Source organism: Halichoerus grypus, chromosome 5 (assembly GCF_964656455.1).
Source record: "Halichoerus grypus chromosome 5, mHalGry1.hap1.1, whole genome shotgun sequence".
NCBI lineage: Eukaryota > Metazoa > Chordata > Mammalia > Carnivora > Phocidae > Halichoerus > Halichoerus grypus.
Window position 1 is genome coordinate 81,351,419 of NC_135716.1, and position 26,531 is coordinate 81,377,949.

The 26,531-nt window shown below is 39.9% G+C and overlaps 1 protein-coding gene across 7 annotated transcripts in view; it reads left to right on the forward strand.

The window, feature by feature from the left end:
- PRKDC (protein kinase, DNA-activated, catalytic subunit) overlaps positions 1–26,531 on the forward strand; it is a 247,069-nt gene that overhangs the window by 205,533 nt on the left and 15,005 nt on the right. For 6 of the 7 annotated variants that reach the window (XM_036094045.2, XM_078072404.1, XM_078072405.1 and 3 more), the window contains 8 exons: positions 9,645–9,834; positions 15,197–15,371; positions 16,746–16,936; positions 17,738–17,918; positions 18,702–18,862; positions 22,168–22,379; positions 23,993–24,080; positions 24,170–24,313. In XM_036094045.2, coding sequence (XP_035949938.2) covers positions 9,645–9,834; positions 15,197–15,371; positions 16,746–16,936; positions 17,738–17,918; positions 18,702–18,862; positions 22,168–22,379; positions 23,993–24,080; positions 24,170–24,313 — 1,342 coding nt within the window. Of the gene's footprint in view, positions 1–9,644; positions 9,835–15,196; positions 15,372–15,716; positions 16,183–16,745; positions 16,937–17,737; positions 17,919–18,701; positions 18,863–22,167; positions 22,380–23,992; positions 24,081–24,169; positions 24,314–26,531 lie in introns of those variants that run through there. The other variant, XM_078072409.1, reaches the window with a different exon arrangement.

Here is a 26,531-nt window from a genome sequence, read left to right on the forward strand (position 1 = left end):
ATTATATGTCAATATAATGTATGATGTAGCATATAGTGAAAACACTAATAGATAATATTATATTTTTGCTTTAATATATAAAACAAAACAATCATACATATTTGAAAGAACTTAGAGGAGACAAAAAGTCATTTTATACTTACTATTTCTGATGCTCATTATTTGTTTGTAAAGACCCTAGTTTTCCTCCAATATCATTTACCTTTAGCTGAAAATTTTCCTTTAAGCAATTCTTGTAGTTTAGGTCTGCCTTTGATGAATTCTCTTAGTTTTCCTCTATCTGAAGATATCTTTATTTCACTGTGTTTCCTGAAGAATGTTTTCTGTGGATATCGAATTCTGGGTGGATCCCCCTTCCTCCTCAGCAGTATCGTTTGCCCTCCATGTTTCTAAAGAGAAAGTAATGATTATTCAAATTGTTGTTCCCCTGTATGTAATCTGTCATACTCTTTGACTGGTTTCAGGATTTTTTTTTATCATTGGCTATCAGCAGTTTGATTATGATGTGTTTAGGTATACTTTCCTTTGAATTTACCTGCTTAAGGTTTGCTGAGCTTCTCAAATCTGTACATTTATGTCACTAAATTTGGGGAATTTTCTGTTATTTTTCATCAAATATTTTTTGCTCCAATTTTTCTGTCTTTGTGGAGTGCCCATTTTATATATATTAGACTTTTTGACATTGTCTTACACAGGTCCCTGAAGCTCTGTTCATTTTTATTCAATCTTTTTTTCTCTTTATTCTTCAGATTAGATCATTTCTATTGAACTGTCTTCAAGGTCACTGTCATTTTCCTCTGTTGTCTTAATTCCTCTTTTAAGTTTATGTAGCAAATTTTTTATTAATTAGTTTATTTTTTCGGTTGTAAACTTTCCATTTGGCTTTTTAATACTTACTTTTTCCTACTGAGATAGCTTAAGATAACTTAAAAAGCCTTTCCATTATTTCATATTATTTTTTTGACCTCTTGGAGCATCGTTAAAATAGCTGCTTGGGGTGCCTGGGTGGCTCATTCGGTTAAGCGTCTGACTCTTGGTTTCAGCTCACGTCATGATCTCAAGGTTGTGAGATCAAGCCCTACATCAGGCTCCGCACTCATTGTGGAGTCTGCTTGTCTTTTTCCCTCCCCCTCTACCACTCCCACCCCTCCCTGCTCACTCACTCACTCTCCTTCTAAAATAATAAAATTTTTTTAAAAATAGCTGCTTTAAGTTCCTTTATGATCATTCCAGCATATGGGTCATCTCAGAGTTGAATCTGTTGACTGTCTTTTCTACCGAGAATGGATACATTTCCCTGGTTCTTTGTATATCAAGTAATTTTGGATCTTAGAAATTGTTAATATTATCTTGTGTAGACTCTGAGCTCTATTATAATTCTGAGGAATTATTGCTTTAGCAAGCAGTTAGCCCAGTTAGATTTGGATAGTGGACTGTGTCTTGCCTTCTTGATTTACATCTTAGTTCAGGACTCAAGCCTTTCCTTCACTGTTTCCAGTCAGTCCTACACATGCATATTTCAGGAGGCAGGCTGAAACTTGTGTGGCTTCATTTATAGAATTAGAGGGCTTCTTCTCTGGCTCCTCACTTCCAGGATTCCCACTACAACCTTTGGTCTGCCTAGGTTCCCTTGCAGGTTTCTCCGGGCAGAATACAGCAGGATTCCTTTTGGAATCTTAGCCACTCTGGCTACCATACCCCTTATCAGCCATGGTTACCCTCATGGAAAATCTGGAAAAAGAAAGAGAAAACAAAAACTCATCCTAATGGCAGTCACCTTTGGCCTCCCTGCACATAACAGTCTGCCATCTTGTTTTTCTTTTTAATTCTATTATGTTATGTTAGTCACCATACAATACATCATTAGTTTTTGATGTGGTGATCCAGGATCCATTGTTTTCGTATAACACCCAGTGCTCCATGCAATACGTGCCCTCCTTAATACCCATCACCAGGCTAACCAATCCCCCCTCCCCCCTCCCCTCTAAAACCCTGTTTGTTTCTCAGAGTCTGTAGTCTCTCATGATTCATCTCTCCCTCCGATTCCCCCCGCCCATTTTTCCCTTCCTTCTCCTAATGTCCTCCATGTTATTCCTTATGTTCCACAAATAAGTGAAACCATATGATAATTGACTTTCTCTGCTTGACTTATTTCACTTAGCATAATCTCCTCCAGTCCCATCCATGTTGATGTAAAAGTTGGGTATTCATCCTTTCTGATGGCTGAGTAATATTCCATTGTATATATGGACCACATCTTCTTTATCCATTCATCTGTTGAAGGGCATCTCGGCTCTTTCCACAGTTTGGCTATTGTGGACATTGCTGCTATGAACATTGGGGTGCATATGGCCCTTCTTTTCACTCCATCTGTGTCTTTGGGGTAAATACCCAGGAGTGCAATTGCTGGGTCATAGGGTAGCCTTATTTTTAACTTTTTGAGGCCCCTCCACACTGTTTTCCAAAGTGGCTGTACCAACCTGCATTCCCACCAACAGTGTAAGAGGGTTCCGCTTTCTCCACAACCTCTCCAACATTTGTTGTTTCTTTCCCTGTCCATTTTTGCCATTCTAACTGGTGTAAGGTGGTATCTCAATGTGGTTTTGATTTGAATTTCCCTGATGGCTAATGATGATGAACATTTTTTCATGTGTCTGTTAGCCATTTGTATGTCTTCTTCAGAGAAGTGTCTTTTCATATCTTCTGCCCATTTTTTGACTTGATTATTTGTTTTTTGTGTGTTGAGTTTGAGAAGTTCTTTATAGATCTTGGATACCAGCCCTTGATCTGTAGTGTCATTTGCAAATATTTTCTCCCATTCTGTGGGTTGCCTCTCTGTTTTCTTGACTGTTCCCTTTGCTGTGTAGATTTTTATCTTGATGAAGTCCCAAAAGTTCATTTTTGCTTTTGTTTCACTAGCTTTTGGAGATGTATCTTGAAAGAAGTTGCTGTGGCCGATGTCAGGTTACTGCCTATGTTCTCCTCTAGGATTTTGATGGATTCCTGTCTCACATTGAGGTCTTTCATCCATTTTGAGTTTACCTTTGTGTATGCTGTTAGAGAATGGTCGAGTTTCTTTTTTTTTTTTTTTTTTTTAAAGATTTTATTTATTTGACAGAGAGACAGCGAGAGCAGGAACACAAGCAGGGGGAGTGGGAGAGGGAGAAGCAGGCTTCCCGCCGAGCAGGGAGCCCAATGTGGGACTCGATCCCGGGACTCCGGGATCATGACCTGAGCCGAAGGCAGACACTTAACGACTGAGCCACCCAGGCGCCCGAGAATGGTCGAGTTTCATTCTTCTGCATGTGGCTGTCCAATTTTCCCAGCACCATTTATTGAAGAGACTGTCTTTTTTCCATTGCATGTTTTTTCCTGCTTTGTCGAAAATTATTTGACCGTAGAGTTGAGGGTCTATATCTGGGTTCTCTATTCTGTTCCATTGGTCTATATGTCTGTTTTTGTGCCAGTACCATGCTGTCTTGGTGATCACGGCTTTGTAATATAGCTTGAAGTCGGGCAACGGGATGCCCCCCGCTTTGTTTTTCTTTTTCAACATTTCATTGGAGATTTGGGGTCTTTTCTGATTCCATACAAATTTTAGGATTCTTTGTTCCAGCACTTTGAAAAATGTCATTAGAATTTTGATCCAGATGGCATTGAAGGCATAGATTGCTCTGGGTAGCATAGACATTTTAACAATGTTTATTCTTCCGATCCATGAGCATGGAATATTTTTCCATCTTTTTGTGTCTTCTTCAATTTTTTTCATGAGTGTTCTGTAGTTCCTAGAGTATAGATCCTTTACCTCTTTGGTTGGGTTTAGTCCGAGGTATCTTATGGTTTTTGGTGCTCTTGTAAATGGAATCATTTCTCTAATTTCTCTTTCTGCAGTTGCGTTGTTAGTGTATAAGAAAGCAACTGATTTCTGTGCATTGATTTTGTATCCTGCCACATTACTGAATTGCTGGATGAGTTCTAGTAATTTGGGGATGGAGTCTTTTGGGTTTTCCACATAAAGTATCATGTCATCTGCGAAAAGAGAGAGTTTGACTTCTTCTTTGCCAATTTGAATACCTTTTATTTCTTTTTTTTTTCTGATTGTTGTTGCTAGGACTTCTAGTACTATGTTGAACAATAGTGGCGAGAGTGGGCATCCTTCACGTGTTCCTGATCTTAAGGGAAAGGCTCTCAGCTTTTCCCCATTGAGGATGATATTCGCTGTGGGTTTTTCATAGATGGATTTTATGAACTTGAGGAGAGTTCCCTCTCTCCCTGTACTCTGAAGAGTTTTTTCAGGAAAGGATGTTGTATTTTGTGAAATGCTTTTTCTGCATCAATTGAGGGGACCATATGGTTCTTCCTCCTATTATTAATGTAATCTATCACATTGATTGATTTGCGAATGTTGAACCACCCTTGCATCCCAGGGATAAATCCCACTTGGTCGTGGTGGATGATCCTTTTAATGTATTGGATCCTATTAGCCAGGATTTTGTTGAGGATTTTGGAATCCATATTCATCAGGGATATCGGTCTGAAATTCTCCTTTTTGATGGGCTCTTTGCTTGGTTTGGGGATTAAGGTAATGCTGGCCTCATAGAATGAGTTTGGAAGTTTTCCTTCTGTTTCTATTTTTTTAAACAGCTTCAGTAGAATAGGTATTATTTCTTCTTTGAATGTTTGGTAGAATTCCCCAGGGAACCCATCAGGCCCTGGACTCTTGTTTTTTGGGAGGTTTTTGATCACTGCTTCAATCTCGTTACTGGTAATTGGCCTATTCAGTTGTCAATTTCTTCCTGTTTCAGTCTTGGCAGCTTATAGGTTTGCAGGAAGGCCTCCATTTCATCCAGATTGCTCAGTTTATTGGCATATAGTTGATAATAATTTCTAATAATTGTTTCTATTTCCTTGGTGTTAGTCGTGATCTCTCCCTTTTCATTCATAATTTTATTAATTTGGGTCCTTTCTCTTTTCTTTTGGATAAGTCTGGCCAGTGGTTTATCAATCTTATTAATTCTTTCAAAGAACCAACTTCTAGTGTCATTGATCTGATCTACTGTGTTTTTGCTTTCTAATTCCCTAATCTCTGCTCTTATCTTAACTATTTCTCTTCTGATGTGTGGCTTAGGCATCATTTGTTGCTTTTTCTCTAGTTCTTTAACGTGTAGAGTTAGTTGGTGAATTCGGGATTTTTCTGTTTTTTTGAATGAAGCTTGGATGGCTATGTATTTCCCCCTTAGGACCGCCTTTGCAGTATCCCATAGGTTTTGGACAGATGTGTTTTCGTTCTCATTGATTTCCATGAATTGTTTAAGTTCTTCTTTGATTTCCTGTTTGACCCAAACATTCTTGAGCAGAGTGGTCTTTAGCTTCCAAGTGTTTGAATTTCTGCCAAATTTCTTCTTGTGATTGAGTTCCAGTTTTAAAGCATTGTGGTCTGAGAATATGCAGGGAATAATCTCAATCTTTTGGTATCGGTTGAGACCTGATTTGTGGCCCAGTATGTGGTCAATTCTGGAGAAAGTTCCATGTGCACTCGAGAAAAATGAGCATTCTGTTGTTTTGGGGTGGAATGTTCTGTATATATCTATGAGGTCCATCTGGTCCAGTGTATCATTCAAAGCTCTTGTTTCTTTGTTGATTTTCTGCTTAGATGATCTGTCCATTGCTGAGAGTGGAGTATTGAGGTCTCCTACAATTAATGTATTATTATCAATATGACTCTTTATTTTGGTTAACAGTTGGCTTATGTAGATGGCTGCTCCCATGTTGGGGGCATAGATATTTACAATTGTTAGATCTTCTTGTTGGATAAACCCTTTAAGAATGATATAGTGTCCTTCTGTGTTTCTAACTACAGACTTCAGTTTAAAATCTAATTTGTCTGATATAAGAATTGCTACCCCATCTTTCTTTTGAGGTCCGCTGGCATGGAAAATGGATTTCCATCCCTTCACTTTCAGTCTGGATATATCTTTAGGTTCAAAATGAGTCTCTTGTATGGGGCGCCTGGGTGGCTTAGTCGTTAAGCGTCTGCCTTCGGCTCAGGTCATGATCCCAGAGTCCTGGGATCAAGCCCTGCATTGGGATCCCTGCTCAGTGGGAAAGCCTGCTTCTCCCTCTCCCACTCCCCCTGCTTGTGTTCCCTCTCTCACTGTGTCTCTCTCTGTCAAATAAATAAATAAAATCTTTAAAAAAAAAAATGAGTCTCTTGTAGACAGCATGTGGATGGGTCCTGCCTTTTTATCCAGTCTGTAACCCTGTGCCATTTTATGGGAGCATTTAGGCCATTCATGTTGAGAGTGATTATTGAAAGACATGAATTAATTGTCATCATGTTGCCTGTGAAGACGTTGTTTTTATAGATTGTCCCTGTAAATTTCTGTTCTATATCACTCTTGGGGTCTTTCTCCTTTTATAGAACTCCACTTAATATTTCTTGCGGGGCCAGCTTAGTGGTCACATATTCTTTCAGTTTCTGCCAGTCGTGGAAGCTCTGCATCTCTCCATCCATTCTCAATGACAGCCTTGCTGGGATAAAGTATTCTTGGCTGCATGTTCTTCTCATTTAGTACCCTGAATAGGTCTTGCCAGGCCTTTGTGGCTTGCCAGGTCTCTGTGGTTAGGTCTAACGTTATTCTGATGTTCCTCCCTCCGTACATAAGGAATCTCTTCCCCCTAACTGCCCTTAAGATGGTTTCCTTGGTTCTAAGATTTGCGAGTTTTACTATTACATGCTGGGGTGTTGGCCTGTTTTCCTTGATCTTGGGAGGGGTCCTCTCTGCCTCTAGGACACAAATGTTTCATTCCCCAGATTAGGGAAGTTCTCAGCGACGATGTGCTCAAATACATCTTCTAGTCCTCTCTTTCTCTCCACTCCCTCCAGAATTCCAGTTATTCTGACATTGGAACGCTTCATGGTGTCACTTATTTCTCTGATTCTATTTTCATGGATTCTGAGTTGTTTTTCCCTGGCCTCCTCTTTTCCCTTTTTATCTCTTAAATTGTCTCCCAGGTCGCTTGTTCGTTATTCTGCCTCACGTACCCTAGCTGTTAGATTATCTAGATTAGATTGGATCTCATTGATAGCATTTTTAAGTTCTGCCAATTCAGCTTTCATTTCTGCCATTAGAGACTCTATGTTGCCATTAATTGATTTCTCCATTCTAGCTGTTGTCTTCACAATTGCTAGCCTGAATTCCCTCTCCGACATCTTGGTTATATCTGCATCCATTTGTAAATCTGCAGCATAAGTCATAATCTCTGAGTCTTCTAATTTGGGGGTTCCTCCTCCTAGTCATTCTGTTGATGGGTGGTTGAGGGAATATATAGAGTCCAAATTATTGACCAGAACCCAAGCAAGATGCACCTGTTTTCTAGGGACCTTAGGGTTGCTGGCCTCTTGTTTTCCCAGCCTGTCTTCTGCGGTAGGGGCCTGCCATGCTGTTACTCAGGCAACCCTGTTTGGGCAGAGTTGCCCTGCGCCCCTGTGGCGGGGGATGGTCTCAGTGGGAATCAGTTTATTGGGACTTTTGTTCTCTGGCGGCTTTCCATGTCTCTTTCGAGAGTCAGAGCAGAAGAGACCATTTCCAACCCTCAGCCTCAGAGCAGAGAGATCGCAATCTGTTCTTCAGTGAGCTCTCTAGGCCACACTGTCTGTGTTTCTGTCCGTGCTGCTATAAACTGCAGCGTCCTGCGTTGTGCACCCCTCTGCAGCGCTCCCAGTCCTTCCTCCAGGTCGGGGCACGTCTCTGCCCTTTGTGCTTCTAAAACCGCCAGCCACTCCCAGTTCACATGCGCGACCCCACTTCTCCGGGTTTCCATCCTGGGGGGCTGCCCTAAAGTCCTTTCCCTGCCGGTACCCGTCTGTGAGTTTGTGCTCCGTCCCCAGCGCGTGAGGCTGTCACTCACCGGTGGTGTAGGATCCCCACGGCCAGGCTCCCTCCCACTGCCGTTTATCCTCCGATACCTGCCTGCAGAATCACGGCTCCCCGCTTCGTACCTTGAAACCAACCGCCTGCGATATTCTTTTTGTAGAGATCCAGATCTATTTTCTTACATCTCAGGCTGATTTCGTGGGTGCTCAGAGTGGTCTGGTAGATATCCAGCTCAATTCCGGGGACCAGTTGAAATAGGGTCCCCTACTCCTCCACCATCTTTTCTTCTCACAGTCTGCCATCTTGTATTCACTCTCAGCGATCTCGGGTGGTTGTATTTGGTATTTTATCCAGTGTGTTATCAGCAGAAGGATGGGCTGTAGGATGTATACACTGTCATGTAAGAGCGAGAATTCTGTTATTTTTGGGAAGATGGTTCTCTTCCTGGCTCCAGCCTCACCAGTCTGATACAAGAACATGTCACACACACTAACACTTCTCTGCCTTTGTTTAATTTGTTTCTTCTATCTAGAACTTCCTTACCTCCTCTACTACATGAAATTAAATGCATTTTTCAAAGCCCAGGAAAAAGTCTTTCACTTTGTGAAAACTAATCCACCTCACCTTGTTGCCCCCCCTTCCTATTTCTGTGATCCCAGGGCACTTTACTCATACTGATAGTGTAACATTTATGTTTCAAAGCATGTTTCATAATTATTCCTCAAATATTTATCAAATACCTATCTTACACCACTTTTTCTTGTTTATTCTTTTAACTAAAAACAGTGAAAGCTTAAAAAACAGGAGCTCTTGGGAGGGAGGGGGCTCTTGTGTGTTGGGTAGAGGGCTAGGAACACAGAAGCAGATAGATGACTAGAGAGGCTTGTATCTTGGGAATAACAACAAACAAAAGAAAGAGATGTATGGGACATGCTAGTCTATCTGGCCACAGTGTTTCTAAGAAAATGGAAATTAGTCACTGGATGAATAAAAAACTTAGTTGATATTGATCAGGGATGGATTTTATATGTTAAGGTCCTTGTCAGTGGTATTGACATGAAAATAATGAAAATGAAATCACTAGAACAGTCAGATATGTAAATTACAATACAAATACAAAGAATTTTATAGCAATACAGCCTTATCTTTTCATATCCCCAGTGATTTTAACCTGTTTGCTGCTTTACATGTTTCACCTTTGGGGTAGGGACCTTAGATTAGGAGATATGAAAAGAGAAACGGCTTCTGGCCCAACATAGGGCATGTCACCCATTCATTAAGAGAGAACATTGTGCATTTTAAATGCTTTATTTTGTGGAGGTATAGGCAATAAATGATATCTGGAAAAATATCCTTTAAAGAGTTGGTTAATTAAAGATGGATATTGAGTCTGGTACCTAGAGTGTACATTTACAGTCTAAAAAATTAGCAAAAAAAAATGTTTTTTAATTTATTTACTTTTAGAGAGTGTGTGAGCAGGTGGGTGAGGGTCAGAGGGAAAGGGAAAGAGAGACTCTCAAGCAAACTCTCCACTCAGTGCAGAGCCTGACACAGGGCTCGATCCCACAACCCTGAGATCATGACCTGAGCTAAAATCAAGAGTCGGATTCTCCACTGACTGAGTCACCCAGGTACCCCCAGAAATGAGCAAAAATTTAATAACAGTAGAATTTCTGTCTGTAAATGCCATCTAGTAGCTTCCTATATGTCAAAGATTTCTTTCATGAGTCTCTGGCATTAACTTTCATTTTTCTTTCTTTTGTGTAGATGTTTCTTTCTCAGCAAAATAGAAGAGAAACTTACTCTTCCTCCCGGTGATCATAGTATGTCCATGGATGGTGATAGAGATTCTAGTGATACAGTGGAAGTTCAGGAGCAGGGAGAAGAGGTCTGTTCTCTGATTAAGAACTGTATGTTCTCCATGAAAATGAAGATGGTAGAAAGTGCAAGAAAGCAGGTGGGTACTTATATTTGTGGTCCTCTATTGTAGCACCAGAATTTTCTTAAATTAGCTGTTTTTTTTAACTTAGCTTTTCCTTAAAATCTGAAGCTTAAAGGTAATTGAGTAGTAATTTTTTCTCCTTAAAAGAAAGTAAAATTGAAGAAACAATTAAAATTATCCAGAAGGCTCTAAAGTTTACTGTGTACTTGTTAATCATGAGAAAATAATTATTTTCTGTTATTAAAAAACAAAATAAACCCAACATCAGGTTTGATCTTGTTTAACAAAATCAGTGCTTTCCAGTTAGTTACAAATTGTATTTAGGTTTATTTTGTGGAAATATGTCACTTGATAATATCCTTTCTTGAAAATAAGTATACTTTGCTTATAAGTTGCATATAAACTAAATATATTAAATCACACTTTTCATGTAATTAAATCACATTTTAATATACTGGGGGAGCTTGCTCTTTTAATGACCCTGTATTAATAGATTGCTGTTATAAAGCAAAGAATGTTATTCTAGAAGAAATAATTAATATTTCTGTTTGTAAGTTTAAATGCTCATTTATAGGTTTTTCTTTGAGATGGGTGTTGTATCAGTTAGGAATTTTTATATTTCAAATAACAGAAAACCTGACACAGAGCAGCCTGAGTGAATAAAAGAAATCTATTAGTTCCCATGAATAAAGAAGTCTAGAAGATCTGGCTTTTAAATACTCTGAAATATTATCACCAAGGACCTGCTTTCTCTCCCTCAGTTCTCTCTTCTACCATATTGGTTTTGACCTCAGATTCTTACGTAGTGAGTCCCTCTGGCAGCGCCAGGCTCACCCTTTTTAGTTGGAAATGGCTGTAGATGTTCCATATCTTCCTTCCTCTACACTGTTTTCTTGGAATTAGAGACAGTCTCTCTCTATTTCTTGCAGAAAGAAGGAAGATCTTTTTCATTAGCTCTAATTGCAGCTGGGGCCATCTTCCAAGGCACACAGCTAAGGAGGGGTATGTGTGGCTTCTTAGCAGGAAGTTAGGGTACTTGGGCCAGATAGAGAGACAACGCATGCTACCTAGTGCTGCTCAAACTTCTCCAAAGTGGGGAGGGTCCTGATGAGAGAGAGGAAGGAAATGAGCTACAAGTACATTATTTAGAAATATGTAAGAATCACTAGGATCGCTAAAAACCTTTTATATGACACGGTGGCTTTTCTTAGGAATTTTTTGATAATAAATAAGAGCTATCAATACCAGTTAGCTATCAATACCAGTAATACTGGAGGTGAAGAGAAAAAATAGTTCCAGTCTGAAGATTACATAAAACCTTCAGTGCATTTCAGTTTACCTGCCCATACTCTTCAAAACTCTTGAAAAGTGGAAGTGAAATTTGAGTTTTGCCTCTTCATTACCAAGCACAACATTAGGTGCTGGAGATACCATGCTGAATAAAATATGGACATGTAGACAAACAATTATAGTATGATAATACTAAAGGACAGTCACATGGGAAGGACACCTGACTCAGCCTTGTGGGAACAGAAAGCTTCCTAGAGTTGGAGGTCATATCTAAGTTGGGAACTGAAAGGTGAAATAGGATGGAGGGAATAACGTAGAAGACCCAGGAATGACCCTGGGCATTTGGTTTCCTAAGTAGAGTGGTAGTTGAACTTGAACACCTACTTAATGGCTGTGCTGCTTTGTGCAGGAAGCCCTGGGATGGAGGTGACCGGATAAACAGGTTTTTTTTTTTTTTTTAAGATTTTATTTATTTATTTATTTATTTATTTGAGAGAGAGCACGAGTAGAGGGGGAGAGGCAGAGGGAGAAGCAGACTCTCCACTGAGCAGGGAGCCCGATGTGGGACTCAATCCCAGGACCCTGGGATCATGAGCTGAGCCGAAGGCAGACGCTTAACTGACTGAGCCACCCAGGCACCCCAGATAAACAGTTTTAAAACAGTGTTCTGACTGTAGTGAGAGAAACGATTGGAGGAAGGGCAAAGGGTTGCCCAGCTTCGGTATTAGTCCATGTAATTGATAAGGGCAGCCAATCTAGGTTAGAGTCTGGGAAGTAGAGATAAGTGTACAAGTTCAAGAAAAAGGAGGCATGGATGAGGCACTGTGACTGGTTCTGTTCAGGAGGGGAAAGTAGGATTCCCAGGCTTCTGCCTGTGTAGCCGGGTGGATGGGAACGCAGGAAGAAGAGCAGTTTGTAGGGCAGATGGTGCATTCAGTTCAAGACATATTGAATGTGTGAGGCCTTTAAGACAAGCAAGTTGTGATTTCTATTAGATAATTTGTACATAAGAAATCTAAAGTTCTGGGGTGCCTGGGTGGCTCAGTCGTTAAGCGTCTGCCTTTGGCTCAGGTCATGATCCCAGGGTCCTGGGATCGAGCCCCGCATCGGGCTCCCTGCTCTGCAGGAGGCCTGCTTTCCCTCTCCCACTCCCCCTGCTTGTGTTTCCTCTCTTGCTGTGTTTCTCCCTGTCAAATAAATAAATAAAAATCTTAAAAAAAAAAAAAAGAAATCTAAAGTTCTGGCGAAAAAGAGCTGTGCTTGCAATAGAGTTATGAATGTGATCGGCACGTGGACTGTCACTGAAGCCACAGGAGTGGATAAGGTGAAGAGGACCAGTTGCCAAAACAGACCTACAGCTTTGGGAGGAGCAAAGGGAGAGGTGTCCCCAAAGGAGCTGAAACCAGATTGTGACATTAGAGGATGACCAAGAGGCTGAGCCCACAGGGAGGGGCAGAAATCATCAGTGCCTGCTATCCAGGAGAGCAAAGGCGTGCAGAGACTAAAGTGCCCTTGCATTGAGGGGAGGCTTGTGCTTACTTCAGTGAGAACCATTTCACTGAAGCAGAAGTCAGATCATAGTGGGTAGAAGAAAGATAAGGGTAGAGATATGGGGACAGTGAGCACAGGCTGCTCCTAAGGAAGCGATGATGAGGAAGAGCAAGTGGGCTCAGGGAAGAGTTTGGATTTTTAGGTTGGAAGAGACTGGGGATGTTTAAAGCTTAATGGTAGGGAAAGAATGGACATACGGCGAGGAATAACTAGTTAAATAGGATTTCTTGTGGAGTTGGTGGGGACAGGATTCAGGCAGAGGTGAATGGAAGAACTCCTCTGTTCTCTCTGGGAAGCAGGCAGTGAGGCCCTCTGCAGAGGCTGAGCTGAAGAGATCTGAGAATAGTGGGGGAGTGGTGGGTTATTCTGGGCTGTGGTGGAGGGGCTGGCGAGCCATGGAAGAACTGTCAGTGCTGTCTCTGGTGAGTCTGAGTAGAGGAGCAGACAAGGCATGCACTTCGATGTACCCAAGAGTGTGGTTGTGCCAGGTGGGCGTAACAGGGACAAAGGCTGGTGATCTGAGAGTATTGCAAAGAGAGTGGTGTGAGTAGCTGGCTGGCTTAATTGCACATGGAAGGAAGTAGAAACAGGAAGAAGGCAGGTAAAGTTACCAGAGGTCTTAAGGTTATAAAGCAAACGTAGCAAGAATTTGGTGGGTAGAGTGGGTTTGTAGTCAGAATGGTTATGATTTGAGGTTAGGAATTTGGTGGTGAGGAAGTTCTGAGTAGTGATGAGGATCACAGTGTGGCTAAGAAACTGCACCCAGCAATGTTAGGGGCGGGGTTGGGAAGCTACTATTCCTGCTCTTGTGATCACTGTCTAGCGAGACAAGAGCTGCACTTCCACCCAACAACAGCACAAGATGGTTGAAGAAAAGAGAGGTCACCATGCTAGGAAAGCCTGGAGAAGAAGAGAGATTCTGCCTGGTAGGAGGGCTTGCTGGAGAGGAAGGCATTTGGATGGGGCTTTATGGAAACGGTAGGGTTTGCACTTTGAGAAGAGAAAAAGGTGTATAGATACAAGATATATTCAGACAAAATCATGGAGGTGAGAAGCTGGGAATTGCAGTCTGCTTTGGACATGGTGGCTCAGTTGGAAGCTATATGGATGATTGCTGAGGAAAAAGCAGAGAGACTGTGAAGTCTCAAACTAGGAAAGCGGTGGTAGGAATGCAAACAATGTGAAAGATGCTCTAGAAGTGGTGTAAGAAGCCCCGAGATAGTAAGAATGATGGAGAGGATGCAGCTGAGGATGGCTCAGGTTTTTAGCCTACGTAGTTGAAAGGATAGCAATGAACAAAACATGGGTCTGATGAAAATGTCTTTGAAACTTGGTAGAGAAAGTTTAAAAGACATCCACATAACAACCAAACAAATAAAAAAATAGATAAATGATACATCAAAATTTAGAAATTCCTGTGCCTCAAATAACACACTCAAAAAAGTGATGAGACAACCCATACAATGTGAGAAAATATTGGGAAATCATATATCTGATAAGGGTCTACTACCCAGAACACATAAGGGAACTCTTTATAACTGAACAACAAAAACTCAAACAATCCAACTTAAAAAATGGACAAAGAATTCTAAATAGACATTTCTCCAAAGCAGGTATACAGATGGTTAACAAGCACATGAAAAGATGTTCAACATTATAAGTTATTAGGAAAATGCAAATCAAAACCACACAAGATACCACTTCACACCCACTGTAATCAAAGAGACAATAACAAGTATTGGTGAAGATGTGGAGAAATTAGAACCCTCATACATTGATGATAGGAATGTAAAATGGTGCAGATGCTGTGGAGAACAGTCTGACAGTTCCTCAAAAAGTTAAACATAGAGTTACCATGTTACCCACCATTTCCACTCCTAGGTGTGCAGGAAAAATGAAAGTGTATGTCCACACAGAAATTTGTACGTAGATGTTTACAGTAGTAGTATTCAAAATAGCCAAAAGGTGGAAACAGCCCCAAAATCTATCAATAGATAAATGGATAAATGTGTTCTATCCATGGAACAGAATATTACTCGGCCATGTGAAGGAATAAAGTATGAATACACACTGTAACTTGGGCGAACCTGGAAAAGACTTTGCTAAGTGAAAGAAGACAGATAAAAATCACCACGCTTTCTGATTTCATTGATAGGAAATGTCCAGAATAGGCAAATCCATAGATACAGTAAGTAGTTCAGTGGTTTGCCCATGGCTAGAGGGAATGGGGAGCAAATGCTCATAGATAAAGGGTTTCTTTTTGAGTTGATCAAATGTTCTGCAACTAGATCGTAGTGATGGTTGCCCAACTTTGTAAATGTACTAAAAGACAGAACTGTACACTTGAAATGTGAATTCTGTCCCCGTGATAAATAAAAAGACATCTACATAATTTAAACTGAGGAGATGGGTTCGCTGCTCTAAGGTGAGTTACATCATGCAAAAAGGGAAGCAGGCCAATTAAAAATTTCTGTCAAATAATTTTATTCCTAAGTAATCACCTGTGTGTTATCATACCACTTTCTCTCTTCTATAGCACAGTTTCTCACTTGCCATGAAACTACTGAAGGAGCTTCATAGAGAGTCAAAAACAAGAGATGACTGGCAGGTGAAATGGGTGCAGAGCTACTGCCGGCTCAGCCACAGCCGGAGCCAGGGCCAGAACTGCCCTGAGCAGATTCTCACGGCGCTGAAAACAGTCTCCTTGCTGGGTAGGAGGCTGTTCTTATCTATGTAAATAAGTTCAACAGTACTATTTTATGTTACGTCTCTGTGTCTTTTAAAACTTCTTTTGCTGCTTTATCTGACATTTGGGAATTAAATCTTGTAATAATCTTATTAAATATTTGGAGCCAAGGTACTTTGTATCCTAATAATGCTATTGAATATGGTACTTGGAGATTTTATTTCTTTACTGATCAAATAAAATTGAAATTAAGCTTTTTTATTTAATACGCAAATTATGGGTCTAATAGTTTAATTATTTTGAAAACCTTGTTTACTTACAAGAATTGCCTTTTAAAAAATTGAACATGAAACACCTTTTTCCTCCTCAGCTTTTCTTTTTTTATAACATAGCCTTCAAAACTGAGGGGAGAAAAAAATTTCACTATGTGAGTTTTGGATCCACTCCACCTGCTTTGCTGCCCTATGTCCCGGGGTACGTAGCAGCACTATTACTGACCGTGCTCACAACCATATGACAGGGAATTATATCAGCGTATCAGTCTCAGTAAAAATGCAAATAGGAGAAGCAGGCCTTCCATATTTATCAGGATCAGAAAATCATCCTTATGATTGCTTAAATATTTTTAGGGTTTTTGGATGGGGGGAATGGAGGAGAGGAGGAGGAGTTAGCTGATACTAAGATAACATTAGTACTCCTAATAATAATTCTGCAGTTTTAGTAGTCATAGTATGGCTGTAGTTTGTAACTGTCTTGTGAAATAGTAGGGCCAGTAGTTTTGAACATGTATCTGAGGGTAATCTGGCAGAGTATTCTCATGGATGGATGAGCAGGGCAGAATGGTTGTTGGGACTTGCTGGGTGACAGCCCCTTCTTTTTTGTGCCCCTTCTTGTACCTTCTCTGTAAGCTGCAGGCTTGACCAGGGCTGGTAAGCTCCTTCCCCAGAGTAAGACATAGAACTAGACCTGTACATGCAGCAGCATCTGTTGTTTTATCAGCTATAAATCACATTAGCAACTTAAAAATCTACTCTGGTTATTAATGTATATGCACAAATGCATTAAAAAGAGACATTTTCTTTCCTTTATAATGGATTTAGGTGCTTTGACAAAATGCAGAATGATGGTGCTTGAATAAAAGTTTATTCAGTGTTTTAATTACCTTAGCCTCTGTAGACTTTGATACAATCACTGCTAACAAAGAACATTTTTCATTAATGTGAGTTCAAGAAATTCCCTAACCAATGTTTGAAGCCAGTTTCTTATACTTAACAAGATTTATTTTAATTTCTTAATAGAAAACAACTTTTGTACACTATGAGTATCTTTTTTTTAATTTATGGCATTCATTTATTTCTGAGAAAATCGTGTGTGTATGTGTGTGTTTTTAATCCAACAGGTGAGAGCACATCAAGTTACTTAAGCAAAAATGTTCTGGCTTTCCATGACCAGAATATTCTCTTGGGTACAACTTACAGAATCATAGCTAATGCTCTCATCAGGGAGCCAACCTGCCTTGCTGAAATCGAGGAAAGCAAGGCTAGAAGAATCTTGGACCTTTCTGGATCCAGCTCAGAGAATGCAGAAAAGGTAATGAGTGAATTTTTGTTTGTGTGTTGTACGTCTGTAACGTGCAGCCTTCTAGCTACACAAAAGAAATAATGAGAAATGATGATTGCTTTGTGTTTTGAAAATGTATTTGACAGTTATGCACAGCCAAGTTTCTTATGTGGAAAACTGACATACTCCATGTGTTTCCTGCTTATTTGAATGATATAGATTGTTTTAGTATTAGAAGTGAGAAATTTGTGTTGCATTGATGTGGACAGTTCTTCCAAGAATTTTGTTAGTGGATTTCACCACCAGTCGCCATTCAGATGTCCCATTAGCTTGTGGAGCAAACCAGCCTTTTCCACTTTTTTATGTAGTGTCTGCTTTGCCTAGCTTTTCTCAGATGATTTTGTATTTTCCATAGTTAGCAGCCTCTCCTTATCTCCCTATGCCCACCTCACTTTAGTTGTTAGCCTCACCTTCTTCCTCCTCAATGTTACTACCAACATCTGTGCAGGGCAGTAAGGGTAAAGTGCCAACTTCCATCTCTTCTTCAGTTCCTGACAGGCTGCATGACCCCCTGTTGATCTTTGGTGCCAGCTCTGCATGACCAGTGGACCGTCTGGGTTTTAAAAGTACTGAGGATCAAACTGGAATCGCTCACTGTTTCACAATCAGGGCAGACAGACTCCCTTTTCCATTTAACCAGCTTTCTGTGTTATCTCATGGCTCACAAATCACAAGTATTCTTTCTGTATCATCACAAGTAGAAAGTAGAGTTCTTCCAGAAAATTTAAGCTGTACTCACAGGTTCATAGCTGAGACCTCTGTGAATTCTAGGTGATCGCAGGTCTGTACCAGAGAGCATTCCATCACCTTTCTGAGGCCGTGCGGACAGCTGAGGAAGAGGCCCAGCCTTCCCTCGGGGGCCAGGGTCCTGTAGCCAGCCTCACAGATGCTTACATGACACTGGTGGATTTCTGTGACCAGCAGCTCCGCAAGGAGGAGGAGAGTGCATCAGGTGAATCACAAAAGGAAAAACCATTTAGTTTGTAACATTGTGTTAGCCAAAGTTTTAAGACTTTTGTAGATACTTTAGGTTTCCTGTTTGCTTGTTTTTATTCATTTGTTTATTTAAAGATTATTTATTTGAGAGAGAGAGCACGTGCGCACATGAGTGGGTGGAGGTGCAGAAGGAGAGGGAGAGAGGGAATCTCATGAGCTCAGAGCCAGACGCAGGCCCGATCCCACAACCCTGAGATCATGACCTGAGCTGAAATCAAGAGTCAGATGCTCCTCTGACTGAACCACTCAGGAGCCTCTGCTTGTTTTTAAATGACAGGTATTCTGAGATAATTTTGTCTTTTTAAGAGGCAATGACATCTTCAAGCAACACGACCTGCATATAAACAGAGTCAAGCTATCTTGTCTTTCCACTTGCTTATAGTTTCTACATTTTACTTGTAGCTTTGGTAATATTGGCTTTGTGGCCTGCCTCTTGGTCCTGAAATAAATTCAATAACCAGGAGCTGCTCTATGTTCCCACCCAGCCCAGGAAGGAAACTACGCTGCATGCAGAATGCATGATCCAACGAAGAGTTCAGCTTCAAGATGGAAGCTTTTACATACGGACCAAAACTGCATCTGGTGTTTGTTGATCTAAAGTACTTGTTAAAAAAGAGAACAGTGACATATTACAAAATATAAGCCCAAAAGGGAAATATAGTCATTTGTTAAATTTATAGTTTATGTATGTATAAGTGGATATACTGACCATTGTTTTCTTCTCTCCTGTCCTTGGTAGTTACTGAGTCTGTAGAACTTCAGACGTATCCAGCCCTTGTGGTGGACAAAATGTTGAAAGCTTTAAAACTGCATTCCAGTGAAGCGAGGCTGAAGTTTCCCAGACTGCTGCAGATTATAGAGCTATATCCAGAGGAGACCCTGAGCCTAATGACAAAAGAGGTTAGTGTCTGTATTCTAATGACGAGAACTTTACAGAACTTAGACATGTTTCTGTTTATATCTAAACACATCAGTATGGGCAATGCATATGTTACAGGTTTTCCTAACCAGCATTGCATTTTACTATATTCCGAGAACATATATAATTTAAAGCTATATAAAAGAGTGTTCACATTTACCCATTTTCCTCTGTGGGTGTTGATAAGAAAGAACACTGTGTCTGAACAAGGACCTCAGGAAGAGGAGGAGGTATGTCTGGGACAGAGGTGGGAATTTTCTATAGCACAGTTTGCTGGCCAGAATTACTAAGCTGTAGTCTGGAACATCTGTTGGTGCCTTATGCTCAGTGAGAGGGAGTACATTTCAGCTGGCATCCCACCCCCGGTGACTGTAGTACCTGCTGGCAATACCACGTTCATGAGGATCCCGAGGCCTCCAAGTGTGCAGGGAGCAGCTAGGGTGTGCGGACACTCCCCCACAGTGTTCTGTTCACTACTTGTATGTCCTGTGCAGGCCTCTCCTGACACGGGGCTGCATCAGCCTGCTGTCTTTCTGTTATTTGAGCCATCTGAAAGACTGCTTAATGACTTTTATAGATGTTTAACTGCAAAATAGGGCCAGGCTTTGAGTCGATAACATAATAGTTCAAAAGGGTAACATAGCACTCTGTTGGCTTTACGTAGTAAATTTTTAAACAGTGCTGGTTTCTGAGCTGTGGAGACTCAGTGCCTGGCAGGACTTTACTACATACTCTGACCCTCTTGTGGATTTGGAAGGATGGGATTTTTTTCAATACGTCCTAAAAAGGGGATTAAAGTAACTTCAGAAATGTAATAGATACATGTGTGTATGTTTTTCTTAAAGAGTAGTGAAGAAATGATTAAATAAATTATGATTTTAGTTTTCCCAAAATAATATTTATGTATGGTGAAGATAGCATTTCGAATTTGTGAGGAAATAAATGGAATATTCAGTCAGTGTTGTTATGGCACCAGGGAATCACTTGAGATGGGGAACTAACCTTTATTGAGCACTCCCTGTGAGCTATGTGGACTGATGCCTTTTATCCCCACATACTTTGCTCTTTCCTCATTTAGTAGATGAGGGTAGGAAGCTTGCCATGTTCACTCCTTATACCAACATTCCAAGTGCATCAGATTTTATCTTAAAATTAACACATTAAAAAAGCATTAGAGGAGGGGCGCCTGGGTGGCTCAGTTGGTTAAGCGACTGCCTTCGGCTCGGGTCATGATCTCAGGGTCCTGGGATCAAGCCCCGCATCGGGCTCCCTGCTCGGCAGGAAGCCTGCTTCTCCCTTCCCCACTCCCCCTGCTTGTGTTCCCTCTCTCTTTGTCAAATAAATAAATAAATAAAACTTAAAAAAAAAGCATTAGAGGAAAAAAAAGATACATGAGCAAATTTTGAAAGTGGCCTTGGAATAAAAAGACAAAATCCAGAAGCTGTAAAGGAAAAGAATCAACACTTCCCTGCAGGGGAAAAAAACAAAAATATATACAAAGTTAAAAAAAAAAACTGCCAGAAAAATATTTGCAACACATATTAGAGACAAAGAGCTGATGTCTCCCTCTAAAAAAAAATAGACCAGTAGAAAATGGTCAGAGGAAATGCATGCATGATTTAATATGTAAGGAGAATAAAGATAGACCATTTACCCTTACTAAGAAAGAAACATGAAAATTAAAATTAGATCTTTTCACCTCTCAGATTGACAATAAATTAAAAAAATTCATTGTCTCCTGTGTTGGATTTGTAGTCAACTGAATACACTGTTTTTTAATTGAATATATAATTGACATAACAATATCATAAGTTTCAGGCATACAGTAAAATGATTCAACAATTCTGTGCATTACTCAGGGCTCATCACGACAAGTATAGTTAACATCTGTCATCATACCATGTTATTACAGTATTGTTACTGTATTCCCTATGCTGTACTTTACATCCCCGTGACTTATTTATTTTATAATTGGAAGTTTGTACTTCTTAATCCCCATGAACTATTTTGCTCATCCTGCCACATCCCTCCCCTCTGGCAGCCCCTAGTTTGTTCTCTGTATTTATGCATCTGTTTCTGTTTTTTGTTTGTTCATTTGTTCTTTAGATTCCACATATAAGTAAAATCATATAATATTTGTCTTTCTTTGACTTATTTCACTTAGCATAATACCTACTGGGTCCATCTGTGTAGTCACACATGGCAGGATGTCATTCTTACATAAACCACATCTTCATCATCCATTCATCTATTGATGGACACTTGGGTTGCTTTTATATCTTAGCTATTGTAAATAATGCTGCAATAAACATTAGGGTGCAGATATCTTTTTGAATTAGTGTTTTTGTTTTGAATAAATACCTAGAAGTAGAATTACTAGACTGTATGGTATTTCTATTTTTAACTTTTTGAAGAACCTCCTTACTGTTTTTTCCACAGTGGCTGCACCAATTTCCATTCCCACCAACAGTGCACAAGGGTTCCCTTTTCTCCACATCCTCACCAAAACTTGTTTCTTGTTTTTTGTTACTAGCTATTCTGACAGGTGTGAGGTGATATTTCATTGTGGTTTTGATTTGCATTTCCCTGTTGATGAGTGATGTTGAGTATCTTCATGTGTCTGTTGGCCATCTGTATGTCTTCTTTGGAAAAATGTTTACTCAGGTCTTCTGCCTATTTTTAATCAGACTGTTTTTTTGGTGTTGAGTTACTTGAGTTTCCATTATGCTTTTAAAAAATAAAAATATGAAAAATCATCTTGGAGGGAAATCTAGCAATGTTTTTTTATAGTTGTTAGTGTTCACACAGTAATGTTACTTCTAGAAATTTATCCTATGGGCACACATAGCACAAGTACAAAGAGAGAAACATGTAGAAATGTCCACTGTAGCATTATCTGTAATAGCAAAACTTAGAAAATAACCTAAAAATTCATTATACATCAGTAATTAACTAAAACAGAATACTATACAGCTGTTAAAAAGAAAAGTAAATCTATCTATTCACCTAAGAAAAACCAGCAACAGTATATGTAGTCTGATTCCATTCTTGTAAAGAATGGATATTTGTGTACATACATACAAAACATCTAAAAGAATGGAATGGTGCTTCAGTGGAATAAGAACTAAGAGGGCTGAGGGAGAAAAGATGTTTTATTTTAGACTTATGTCTGTTCTTATGCTTCTGATTATAGATACACATTTTTATATTGGGCACATAATACTTTTATAATAAAACAGTGTTAAAAGTTTTATTCATTATTAAATTACAGCTCTCTTTGTTTTAGATTTCTTCCATTCCTTGCTGGCAGTTCATTGGCTGGATCAGCCATATGGTGGCCTTATTGGACAAAGAGGAAGCTGTTGCTGTCCAGCACACTGTGGAAGAGATTGCTAATAACTATCCACAGGCAATTGTCTACCCATTTATAATAAGTAATGAAAGCTATTCCTTCAAAGATACTTCTACTGGTCATAAGAATAAGGAGTTTGTGGCCAGGTGGGTTGATCAAGTACTATAGGTTATAGAATGTATGGTAGAAGCAAACATATGGGGGCTCAGTCAGTGGAGCACAGGACTCCTGGTCTTGGGGTCCTGAGGTCAAGCCCCATGTTGGGCATAGAGCTTACTTAAAAAAGAAAAAAACAAACAAACACATGGAAGCTTGTGTTTGTCTTCAAATTAATTAGAGCCGTTATTTAAAAAATAGAAAATCTTAGACATCTATTTGTTGAATGTATCTACCCCAGGTATGTTATTTGTCACAGAATTTCTTCCCTTTTTTAAAAAGATTTTATTCATTTATTTGAGAGAGAGAGAGTGAGAGAGAGAAAGCATGAAAGGGGAGAGGGTCACAGGGAGAAGCAGACTCCCCACTGAGCAAGGAGCCCAATGCAGGACTCGATCCCAGGACCCTGGGATCATGACCTGAGCTGAAGGCAGATGCTTAACCCACTGCTTTTTTTTTCTTTTAAAGTAAACTACAGCCAACGTGGGACTCCCAACTTACAACCCAGAGATCAAGAGTTGCATGCTCTACTGACTGAGCCAGCCATGTGCCCCTGAATTTCTTTCCTTTTTTAAAATACATTTCATCTTAGAATGATATTCGTGAAACATTCTGTCTTATAATAGTAACAGTTGACAGTAATAGCTGATTGAGGCAGACTAGATGAGATGCTTTTTGAAATCAGTTCCTGAAATTGTTCTTTAATTCAAAATACCTGGGAAGTCCCTCTTAATAAGGATTCAGTAGGCTGCCTGAAGTGCCATCCTTTTCATTTTTCCTTTTGATTTATAAGTGGAGACTGTTGACATAGCTAGCAATGATGTATTAGTTTTGCAAGAATACTTGGTAAATACATGGTGTTTTAGGCATTCTCTGTTAAGAGCTTTTTTTGTCATGAGTTCATTTGTCTTATTAGAGTGTTTGTTTCTGAGAAGACAAGAGTAAGACACCACTTTTGTCATGGTTTGTGGTGGGTTGGCTGCGCAAATCCCATCTGCCACTGATGGTACACTGCCCACCCCTGGTGGTGTCTCTCAACACAGTCAACTGCAACATGATTAATTTTTTTAAAAAGAAAAAAGAGGGGCGTCTGGGTGGCTCAGTCGGTTGAGTGTCCAACTCTTGATTTCAGCTCAGGTCATGGTCTCAGGATCGTGGGATGGCAAGCCCATTGTCAGGTTCCTTGCTCAGTGGGGAGTCTGCTGGAGATTCTCTCTCTCCCTCTGCCCCTCCCCCACCTTGCGCACGTGCACGCTCTCTCTCAAATAAATCTTTTTTAGAAAAAGGGAAAGGTTTGAAAGTATGTTGAGAAAGTGGCCTTTTCTTTTATAACTTCAGAAAAAGTATGTATCGAACTGTGTACATCAAAATGTGAACATTTGCAAAGAGATTTGCTTTCCCCTTGTCTAAAAAGCTCACCTCTTGATAGAATACATACTTTGTACTTCATCTAATATTGAACAAAATTTTAAAATTGCTCCTTCCCTGGACTATTGGTAATATATAGTTTTATATATGACTATAAATAATTGTATATAAATAAACTGTGGGCCTTGATCTTTGGAGGATGTTTGATTACCTAAACTTGGTAATTGTTTTATAGGATTAAAATTAAGTTGGATCAAGGAGGAGTGATTCAAGATTTTATTAGTGCCCTAGAACAGCTCTCTAATCCTGAAATGCTCTTTAAGGTAATGTAATAGCTTCTAGCTCATAAAACATAGAATTTGGATAAAACCTACTTGCAGTCAACTTGGTTTTTCTTTTTTTTTCTGCACAGGATTGGATTGATGATATCAAAGTCGAACTGGCAAAAACTCCTGTTAATAAAAAAAACATTGAAAAGATGTATGAAAGAATGTATGCAGCTTTGGGAGACCCAAGGGTTCCAGGCCTTGGGGTTTTCAGAAGGAGGTTTATTCAGGTATGGATAGGTGGCAGCCTGCCTTTATAATAATGTAATCATTGTGAAGATCACTATTTATATTTGCTGGTTTGTTAATAATCCTAGTTTTAAAATGTCTGTTAAATTTGTAAACTTTTCTTCAGATCTAATGCTTTCTGAGAGATAGTGATGCACATATTTAGGTGAGATAGTGGCAGGTGGGGCTATTAATAGATAAAACCATGGGGTTTGTATTGTATTCTGTTCTTCATGCTCAAATTTTTAGATTTGAAGGTTATATGTAGTTTAATATATTTGTTAAATTTTTTTAATTTAAATTTTATTAGTTAACATATAGTGCACTATTGGCTTCTGGGGTAGAATTCAGTGGTTCATCACTTACATACAACACCCAGTGCTCACCACAAGTGCCCTCCTTAATGCTGTAGTTTAATATTTTTAATTCTCGTAACAATTTGAATGTTGGATCAAGAAAATATTTGTATTGTGTACAAGTTGGTGACCATTTTGAGCCCTTCCCTCTGTCCAAGGCATACGCCTGGATGCTACAGGACATACAAAGAGAAGACAGACCCAGTTCCTGAATTCAAAGAGATTGTCTGACAAATACAGTATATAAAGAACTGTGGCTTGAGAACAAGTATGATACATGAAATCTGTTTCTGAAGTTGCCCTAGAGTTGAAAGGAAGAGAATACCCCCCAGTTTGGAGGGAATCAGGAGAGCCCCTTGGAGCCAGTAGAGAACAAAATGAACCTTGAAATGTCCAGATTTCACAGCACCATGCCTTGTGCTTGTTGCTCCCTTTACATGGGTTTACCTTCTCTCCGTCCATCTGGAGAACTCACACTTAGACACTTGGCTTATGCATCATTTCTCCTGTAGAGCCTTCCCTGAACCTCCTTACCCAACAAGATTTAGATACTCCTTCTCTGTTGTGTAACACACCATATGTACACCTCTATTAGCATTAATCACTGATTTTTGTTCTAATTCTTGTCAAATTACCTTTGTTTCATAAACTTCAAGAAATATAATAGCATTAGGAGAAGTCCTGGTACTCATATTGCCAGAGTTCTCAAGTTTCACAGTCTCTAGTGCAAAGGAAGATCTTTGTCTCTTCTGGTTTTTTTAAATAACTGCTTTATTAAGATATAATTCACACACCCTATAATCCATCTATTTTAAGTGTACAATGCGGGGCGCCTGGGTGGCTCAGTCGTTAAGTGTCTGCCTTCGGCTCAGGTCACGATCCCAGGGTCCTGGGATAGAGCCCCACATCGGGCTCCCTGCTCCATGGGAAGCCTGCTTCTCCCTCTCCCACTCCCCCTGCTTGTTTTCCCTCTCTCGCTCTCTCTCTCTCTATTAAATAAATAAAATCTTTAAAAAAAATAATAAAGTGTAAAATGCTATAGTTTTTTTGTATTAGTTTTTATTATATTTACAGAGTTGTATAAACATTACACATCAGTTTTAGAACATTTTCTCTTTTTTTAAAGATTTTTTTAAAGATTTTACTTATTTGAGAGAGAGCGGGCACGAGTGGTGGTGGAGGGAGGGTTGGGCAGAGGCAGGAGAAGCAGGCTCCTCACTGAGCAGGGAGCCCAGTATGGGGCTCAATCTTAGGACCCTGGGATCACGACCTGAACCAAAGGCAGTTGCTTAACCGAGTCACCCAAGCACCTCTTTTTAAAGATTTCATTTATTTATTTGAGAGAGAGAGAAAACAAGAGTGAGAGCAAACATGAGGTGGGAGGAGAGTGGGAGAAGCAGACTCCCCACTGAGCAGGGAGCCTGATGCAGGGCTTGATCCCAGGACCCTGAGATCATGGCCTGAGCTGAAGTCAGCTGCTTAACCAACTGAGCCACCCAGGTGCCCCCAGAACATTTTTATCACCCCTGAAAGCCCATACCTGTTAGCAGTTACTCCCAATCCCCCCCCTCCTGTCACCCCAGACAACCACTAAAGTACTTTGTTTCTGTAGATTTGCCTCTTCTGGACATTCTGTATAAATGGAATCTTACAACATGTGACTGGCTTCTTTCACCCAGTGTGATGTTTTCAGAGTTCATCCATGCTGTAGCATGTATCAGTGGTCATTCCTTTTTATTGCTGTATATTATTCTACTGTAAGGACATGCCACGTTGTGTTTATCCTTTTGTCAGTGGATGGACATTTGGAGTGTTCCGTGTCTTAGCTGTTATGAATGCTGCTGCTGTGAATATCTGTGTATAG